The 9,522-nt window shown below is 40.7% G+C and overlaps 1 protein-coding gene across 1 annotated transcript in view; it reads right to left on the reverse strand.

The window, feature by feature from the left end:
• Positions 1-7,975, reverse strand: part of LOC126400099 (integrin beta-3-like) — a 34,460-nt gene extending 26,485 nt beyond the window's left edge. The window contains exons 1-4 of the mRNA XM_050060564.1: positions 7,757-7,975; positions 7,136-7,221; positions 4,178-4,382; positions 2,361-2,613 (exon numbers count right to left, since the gene is read on the reverse strand). Coding sequence (XP_049916521.1) covers positions 2,361-2,613; positions 4,178-4,382; positions 7,136-7,221; positions 7,757-7,829 — 617 coding nt within the window. The 5' untranslated portion in view covers positions 7,830-7,975. The remainder of the gene's footprint in view (positions 1-2,360; positions 2,614-4,177; positions 4,383-7,135; positions 7,222-7,756) is intronic.
• Positions 7,976-9,522: the final 1,547 nt, after the last annotated feature.

A 9,522-nucleotide genomic window follows, 5' to 3' on the forward strand; every position in this document is an offset into this window, starting at 1 on the left:
GTGATCGAGGTTCAGTGGAGCTGCTGCCGGCTTGTTCATACATCTCAACATCTGGTTGTATACCATAAAAACTGTGTGACCTCCACTAATGATCGAAAGCTATACAATTACAGATAATATACTTTATTAAGGGGGTGTATAACCAGCTGTTAAATTAAATATAATCAGTTTAATTGGATTCGTATGCTTAAAAATTCATTTAAATGTAAAGATGTCTAATAACCCACATTAATATTTTAGTTGTATGTATTTTCCAGTTTTGTTCTGGAGTTATTTTGGACGTTCTTTGTGTGTCATGTTAACTGAGGAAATAACTGCATCATTTTTTAAGTTACATACCAGGTCGGGACTTCACTTAACAGCTCTTCTTTTTACCTTACTTCACTGAATGGTTCCTACAATGAAATTTAAAGTTGGGGTAGGCAGTTTTACTTTGGCATCATCAGGCAAAAATCCAATAATAACCTTTGAGCGTATTGTAATTCAAGTGGACTGAGTGAAAACTAGACTTTTGCCCCTCCTCTTGGCTCTGTTTTCAGTCTTTAAAAAATCTAGCCTGTGACAAGAGACTCTGGCCAATCACAGATCAAGAGGGGGCGTTCCTATTGACTGTTGTAAAAATCAAGATGTGTGTGTATGTCCCTTCGGTTAAAGTCTGATTCCATGGCGAAGAATCCTGCTAATCCTGAAAGTTGCTATTCAAGCACGCAACAACTGCACTGCAGAGAAATCACAAAAAGGAGTCTGACAATAAATGAAATAAAACGTGTCAAAATGCAAAGTGTTTCAGAAATGAGGAAAAAAATATTGCTAATAGTTTAGCCTTCTGCTAACTGGAGCTAACTGGAGCTAACTGGAGCTAACGGCTCACGGCTGCGACTTCATGTTGACGTTTCTTTAGCTAATGTTAGCTGGAGCCTCAAATCACAGAGTGTTCTCAGCCTCACTCCTCACCGCTACGGACCACCTCGCTGGGAGGAGAGCAGGAAGCAGCTCCAGAGACTGACCCTCAGTCAGTGGGTGCAGCAACCAAAATCAGCAAGAGCAAACCCTAGCTCCAGGGAACCCAATCCCTGCTGGATCAGCAAACAGGTTAGACTTGTTGCTGCCGCTGGCCACCAGTGCGTTGTGACATCCAGTGCTGAAGGGCATGAGCCACTAAAGCTGCAACTAAAGGTACGTCTCCCAAGCTACAGCCCACTCTCCTCCCGAGGAAGTGAGGTGGAGGGACCATGGGATGGCTAGCTAGCTAATTCTTGTATCATTTATGGTCTAATAAACAGAGAGAGTTTGTGCTACCACACATGACACACCATTAAATAAATCAATGTATGAGAAACACTGGGTTACTGTGTGAAGTGTGTGCATATGCCTGTCGTCGTCTGGTGGGAGGGTCTTAGGACAGAGAGGAGAGAGCTGAAGGACGAGGGTGCATTTTCAGATTCTGCCAAAAATTTTTTTGTCTTTTCCATTTTCCTGCCTACCCCAGCTCTAAGAACAAGACTAGAGAGTTTGCCCTGTGAGGCTGCACTTAGTCACAGTGGTGCTTTGAACTAAATGCTAACATCAGCATGCTAACATGCTCACGATGACTCACATGCTGATGTTAGGTATAATGTTCACATTAACCACTTTGATTTAGTGTGTAAGCAAGATAAAATTTGCTTTTTAGCACCACAGTACAGCTGAGTTTCAGAGGAATTTACATTTACATCATAATAGAAACCACAAATTCTGACCTCATAGTAGGGCTAAAGAAAAATGCTCTCCTGTGCTACCAGTGGACCCCTTTTTCTCTCTTTATTGTACATTACTAGACTGAAATTCTCCTCTTGTCTTATCTTTTATCCAAACATTCCTGCAGGCTGGAGCTCGGCAGACTGTGCGTAAAGCGGGAAAGTAACTGACCCCAAGAGACCTTAAACTACCAAATCAGCCTCACAGGAACCTTTGGGTGGGGTTATGGTAGTTTGCATTGGGACGCTCTCACTCTCCGGGCAGATTACCTGCCGCTGATTAAGAGCAGCTGACCAAGCACTGGGGAGCCACTGTAAGCCTTTAACAAGTGCTGTAACTCTGTAACACTGTGTTTAAAGGTGTCCTCACACAAATGACATCATGTGCATAATGAAGCGACTTCCCACACGCAGACGCAAACAACCACTGAAATCAACACCAGTGGGTGCCTATTAGGAATGTAAAACAATGCTAGAATGCTGCAACGAAAATAAACTTTCCATTACAAGGAGACCTGGATCCAGTTTAGGTATTTATGTAGAGGCAAGGAAACGGGTTAAGAGGCTCATTGTATTTTCAGAGGGCGCAAAGACTGTAAAGAGGCAATCTCACTTGTCTTTTACCTGTAGCAGGGGTTCTCCACAGCCTCTTTAGGGGAGATGAACATGTAAGGCGAGAGTGGCTTGTCCACAAAAGCCCCAAAGCCCATGCGGAGGTTGCTGGTGGTGCGGTTCATAGCGTCTGCCAGGCCTCTGCCCAGCGTTCTCAGGCGGAAGAGGTCATCGTTCATGGAGTAGGAGAGATCCATGAGGTAGTAGAGGTCCACGGGGTAGTCATCTACCTGACGCACTTTTACTGTGAAGCGCTTAGCATCATCTGGGAAGTTAGATAAAGAAATTTTATAACGTTGAATTCATTAAGATTCAAGATTAAATGTTTTTGGAGGTTCCCAGCAACAGCCGGAAGAAGATCGGAGATGCTATGGAACACACTACCTATAGAAATCAGGGAAGCTATCTCGCTAAATATTTTTTAAAAGAAAGCTAAAAACGTATCTGTTCACTTTAGCCTTAACTAGCTCTGAGTTTACAGGTCTGAAACTCTTTCTTTTCATGCTTTTACTTTCTATTTACGCTTCACGCTGCTGCAGCTCTATTAAAATCTTACTTGATTTTATGATTTATCATTTTACAACTATGATTTTATGAATCAGTTCTGTTTTATGTTCATTCTATTTTCATGTCAAACAGTAAGTGTTAATACTACCCTTATTGTAAAGCACTTTGTGCTGCATTTCTTGTATGAAAGGTGCTATATAAATTAAGTTTAATATTATTATTTTTCTCACATGCCTCCACAGTGAACGACAAATCCAAAAACAACTTGTGCAGTATAGTCCAAGTTTCATTTAACCCACTCTATACTCAGTGCTCCACAAACAATGCATTTTTGCCAAGACTTAAGTATTTAAAACTGAAGTAAAACTGACACTTTTTCAAAGCCAGACTCTATTGTAAAAAACATGTAATTTTATCTTGCTGAACATGGCCACTGCTGGTCCACCACTGCCTCGATCAGTTACTGTGTGACTCTGCTGAGGATAAAGACTTGGATTAGAATGTGTGAGCTGTATGAGAGGTTGTAAATGGGTGTTTGATATAGTGTTGCTGTTGTCAAACCTGAAAACCTATGACTTCAAGTCTACAAGATTTTTCTCAGTTTTTGGATTCTTCGTTCAAGTTTTCTTCACAAATTCAACACAACATTGCGTCAGTAATATCCTCCTGACACCCCAACTTTTGTTTGGTATGCATTTTTAATTTCTCCTAGCTGTTTGGGATCAGTAGGACCTGATAAGTATAAAAACTGCTGATAATAAGGTTCCTATATCCTCAAATGTGATGATAATAAAGTCAAAATGTCCTTCAACAGGCTGATGATAAATTCCTTAGGTCTTCAAACGAGTACTTTGTAATTCAGAGCGTCTCATTACTGTTGCTTTAATTGGTGAAATCTGTTGTCATATCAAACTACAAATGTTATTTATCATAAATAAACAAGTTTCAATCATCAAATCTGATCAGGTTTTCGGACCTTGTCTATGTTTGTGTCGGAGTCGGTTGCAGACTGACTTGGCAGAGATGGCTGCCATCTTTTTGCTTTACATGAATTGGTGTATTGTGCTCTTACTGCCACTAGATGGCACAAAAAAGTGTCCAGGAACGAGGACAACAGGTCCAAGTTAAGCAGAATTAAGTAGAAGGTCCAGTAAACTTAAAATGTAATGTCCTTGTGTGAAGACATAGGATCTCAGGAGGATATACAAAATAGTCATTTGTAGCTCCCCTCTAAATCAAAACACAATCTCTCTACTTCAGTATGTGAGACACTTCATCCCCACCACTGATGTAAGAACCAAAACTCGGACGGTAAACCCTACCTGGCCTGAGGGTGATCTGTAGCCTCTGGGGCTTTATCTGAGTGACGTCTTGTGTGGCTCCCGCTGCCTTGTTGCTGAGGGGCCGGTCCTCGATCACCTGCAGTTTGCTGGTCGGAGACTCCATAGCTGACGGAACACACCCCGCTGCCAAAAGGTTGGTCTTCAGATCGCAGCGAGAGGAACTGGCCACCCCCTGGCCAAAGTCCTGACAGGAGAGGCATTTTTTTTTACATTTAAACCTCCTTACAGGTTTCGGAAATACTTTAATGTGATAGAAATGTAATCAAATAGTTGCTTATTTACAGAATTTCCATCTGTAATACAGCTGTGTTGAGACAGAAGGGCATACTGGACTCATTTGAAGGCTGGACTGTAACCGGGAAGTCCAGAAATGGCCCAACATTATGCTTCTATTAAAGACATCTCCTGGAGTGAAGGAGCACTCCAACATCTCCTCAACAAACTCTGGGTTTAAAAAGGCAAGGTCTGACAGTTCAATGAGTGCTTACGAACATGAGGACATCTCAGCAATAGCCACAGTGAAGTCATCCTGAGAACATTTTACACTTGAGTGAAAGGTTGAGAACGTTGACTCCCAGTTTTACTGTGTTAAATCATTGCTCTCATTAGGTTGAAGCAGAAAATATGACTACATCCACATGCAGTCACATGAGTTCAGTCACTGTGTCTAAAGTGTTACGAATCAGAAAATCAAATCAGATCAATCAGATATTAGAGAGGACAGTGGGAACATTTAAAGAGACACTTTGCTGATTTTCCACCAGCTTCATATCATAATAATGTGGGAAGTGTGTGTCAGTGACCTGTGGTTAACTTCCCTCCTTCATACCAGCAGAGAGATCTCCCTGCTCATCTCCCAGCTCAAATTTTCACTGGATCTAGGGCTGTAACACAACAGATTGTACTTCTGCATTTTCATATGCTCACCACCATGGAGAGTAAATTTACATTATAAGCTGATCAAGAGAGCACACCTCCCCTCTCTCCTTTCACTCAGACTGAACTGTAAAACTAGGCGGTGCTGAATAAAACAAGATTCTGTTACTATATTGCCTATTTCTTGCCTCAAATGTCATCAGAAACATTTAGAGTGCCATTTGGCTGTGATATGTGAATCTGTGAACAGCTGAACAGATTTCAGCTAAAAATACTGAGATCAAACAGTAAAACTAAGCAGTGTTGATCAAATATTTAAACCAAGATTCTGTCCCTGTGTTACCTATTTCTCGCCTCAAATGTTTTAAGAAACATAGCTTACGTTTAACTGTAATTTGATATTTATTGTCACCAGCTAACCATATTGTGGAAAAACAAACAGCCAAGCCAAGTCTCCCGGAACAATGCCAGGCTTTGACGAGTAGGTATAACTGCAGCTGTAGCAGCCCAACCCAACCTCTAGCTACATGACTCACCCACCATACCTACACATCAGTCCATGACTAGCTTCCTTTGCTCCTTGGCTTGGGAACAGAAGTCATGACGAAATTGCTAAGTTAGCGATTAACTAGCTATGAAGTATTATGTTAAAAGACAGGTGGTTAAGGTTAGGGTAACAGTTATGGGAAGGCTGCTTCTTGTTACTTATGCTAATGCTAAGTTAGCAGTTAGCTAATGTTAGCTTAAGTATTACATTAAAGAGAGGTGGTTAAGGGTAGGATAAGGGTGATGGGAAGGGTCACATCTCATTACTTATGCTAATGCTAAGTTAGCTGTTAGCTAATGTTGGGTAAGGGTAGGATAGCGGTAGAAGGGTCATATCTTGTTACTTACGCTACTGCTAAGTTAGTAGTTAGCTAATGTTAGCTTAAGTATTACATTAAAGAGAGGTGGTTAAGGTTAGGATAGGGGTAATGGGAAGGGTCACATCTCATTCCTTATGCTAATGCTAAGTTAGCGGTTAGCTAACATTGGTTAAGGGTAGGATAAGGGTAATGGGAAGGCTACATCTCGTTACTTAAAAATCAAATCATATCGTGAATTATAAACTGGATTATTGCTACATTCGGTCTCATTTATTTACCACAGCGTAGCATTTTAGCAGGGTTCAGACAGCCATTGGGTTGGCGGGTTTGTCTTGTACTAGTGGTGGGCGTGGTTTGTAGGGCGTGTTGTGTACGTCACAAACGAAATGTGTCAGCAGCTATAAGCGTCTCGGCTTTGAAGCCAATTTTACATAGTGGCCACAAGTGGAATTACAACGGCCAAGTCCATCACGTGATGCTATTGGGCCCAAAAAGACTTTTCCCACAGACTTACATTCGGAAAGAAACGTCTATAATTCAATGGATACATTTTATTGAGCGTCACAACCCACACAAAACGGTTCGTTTCACTATCTGGATTTGATCTATTTGATGTGATAACATTTCGAAAGTCTAAAAGAGATGCAAGGTTTAATCATTATATCCCGATTAAAATGAGCGGAACGCTAAACTGGAAGTCAGCCGCTTGGCCACGCTTGGCAGCCGTAAGCCTCTATAGTGCGCTCACTCTATGGACCCCACAATGCATAAGAGTCAGGTAATTTTATACCGTGGGAATTAAGCTTTTTTGGCTTCATGTGCCACTAAGCAACTTTCATAGGGATGAACAGGGCCCCACTTCCAATGCTATATCCAGGTGTCTTAATACATCCATGGGCCAATCTCCAATGGTCTGCATTCTGGTAGTTGTAGGTTTTCTACCTCTGGATCAAAAGCAAATACCACACGCTTTTTTCTCTGTTTTCTCTGTTCACGTAGCACCAATTTCTAAATTATTTCCACTACACAGACAGCCCAGTATTATTAAAAGACCATCTATCCAGCAGTGAAATACTTCTTTAACTAAAAAAAAAAAACATCTTCTCAACCAGATTAAGCGGCTGATGAGGAGATCTGTACCACCCTGCACCAGTGGCTCATTAACAGAATGAGGTGAAGTGGAAAAGGAACCCACCTCCTGGAAGCACCACGCACAGCTGGGGTGCACAGCCAGACACTGCTTGCATGTACTGGCCCCTCTGGAGGTGCAGACGTTGGAACCTGCAACCAAAAGTTAAGTCAGTTTTTCAAAATGTAAGCTGATTATTCAGTGATTATGTTCACCTTGTGTATTTAAAACACACCAATAATAATTACATAGCCTAGGGAACTGGACTTTTGGATGTGGCATCAGTCCATTTTTCAATAAAAACATAAAGTCTAAAGGGAGTAAGTTAAAGATACATGGTTTGTTTAAGGAAAATTAGATAATTAAGCATGTATTTGATAACATTTTGGTCAATCTCTGAAATTTCAGTTGTTACGTATATGATTGAAATGATTTTACTTGCTCACAAGATGTTCCTCATTGTCATAACTTTCTAAATTTTTACACAAATGCGGAAAAACTGAAAAAGAAAATACTGACACCTTAAAGTGGACATGTAACCAGGACAGGCATATTCCAGCAAGTTGAGAACATCATTTGAGAGTCTTAGTAGAGTTGAAAACTTTGTCTCATGCGTCCTAGCCCTGTAACATATTCTTAGCCACATGCGCAAAAACACGCAAACAACAACAATAAATGAAATCTTACCGCAAACTCCTGTTATTCCCAAAATCACCAAAACGCACATCCATAGTATCCTTTGCGCCGGGAGAGCACCCATCCTGGTGCGGGCTCTCTGAGAGGAGGACGGAGCCTGCTGCCAACAAGCTCAGCTGGAGTAGAAAAGAAGAAGAAAAAAACTTTATTCATCTGCAATGGACACAACTCCAAATAGAGTCAAACGTCTTAACACCACCCTCCACCCCCTCTGCTCCGCATCCACTGCTCTCATTATCATACTATTAAATGCAGTGGGCGGGTACAGTGAGGTGCAGCATCCAAGAGCTGGGCTAGGTTTATTATGGTGGAGGGCAGAGCATCAGACATGGGACTTATTGTACTGACTGGCATCTGTTTTAACTTACTGAATATCGCATAGGATATAGTACCAGTCACATATTATAAAAATATACACGTTTTAATTAAAAGGAAAAAAATAGATTCAGAACAAAGTTGAATTTAACAGTAATTTCATAACAAAGTAGAAAAAAATGTGGGTTTTACTGGCTGAACCGTTAAATTAAGATGTGTAGGCTTTATTTTGCAATGCAAACAAGCAGTAAGCTCCATATTAAATACGCATTAAATGTAATTGTATACTTGAGGTTTGCATGTGCACACACTGCCCCCTACTGGACATGAGCTGTAAAGACAAGCGTCACTCCTTGGTAACTCAGCAGAAGAAAACCAAACACTGAAGACTAGCTTTAGTGTTACTTTCCTAAATGTATATAGCAAATCATAAATCTATACAAAAAAAATTGTTGCCAAGTAAAATAATTCAGAGACTTTGGACCTTCAAACTCATCAAGAACCGTTACCTCACTCTGATGACATGTTCAGGGAACATAGGACAGTAACATTTGTTTGTTTTTCAATGGTTAAATTCATTTTATCAGTTCAGTCATTAGTACATTAAGCAAAAAATTGAAAATAGCTACAGAATATGTTTTTATTGTCTATACCTAGGGTACATACCTAGACAGGCAAAAGAGCATTTATGTATGCAGCTCCTTATATGTGTAATCTTCTGCAGAAGGACTTAAAGTTGCACTCTTTGGTTCCTCTAACTCAGTGGTTCCCATCTGGTCCAGCCACAGGGTCCAGATTTCTCTTTAGTCAGTGGTTCAAGGTCCACACAGTTTAATACATTGAGTTTGGCCATGTCTTCGAGCTAGTTTGCTATCTCTGTCAAGTACCTGTCCCTTAGGGCTAGGGTTGGTCACTCATTCTACTTTGGGAAACAGCACTTCAAAATAAAAGCTCTGTGTTGGAAATTCTCCGCACTTAATAATAAAATAAAGTTTTTATTTATTTATTCATTTTTACAAACAACACATTTACAAGTCACTTGCGAGAGGGAGCACTAGGGCCTGTCAAAGTAGTGTGCACCAGGGTCCACCGTAACTACCTTGCGCCATTGTATGAGGACATCACGTTTTGGGTTTGCTGCACCATATACGTTATTTTATTGAACTTGGACCTGTCGTTTTCGTTCATGGATATTTTTTCTTGTGCCATGTACTGGTAGCTAAAGCACAATACACTAATCCATGTAAAAACAAGATGGCAGCTATCTCTGCCAGGTCAGTCTGCAACTCATCCAGACACAAAAGTGGACAAGGGACAAAACCTGATCAGATTTTATGGCTGAAATTTGTTATTTTATGCTTACATTTTTTGATAGTTTGATATTGCAACAAATTTGACCAATTCTAGCAACAGTAACAAGCGAAGACGATGTTAATTAGGAA

Source organism: Epinephelus moara, chromosome 13 (assembly GCF_006386435.1).
Source record: "Epinephelus moara isolate mb chromosome 13, YSFRI_EMoa_1.0, whole genome shotgun sequence".
In the NCBI taxonomy this organism is placed as follows: Eukaryota; Metazoa; Chordata; class Actinopteri; order Perciformes; family Serranidae; genus Epinephelus; species Epinephelus moara.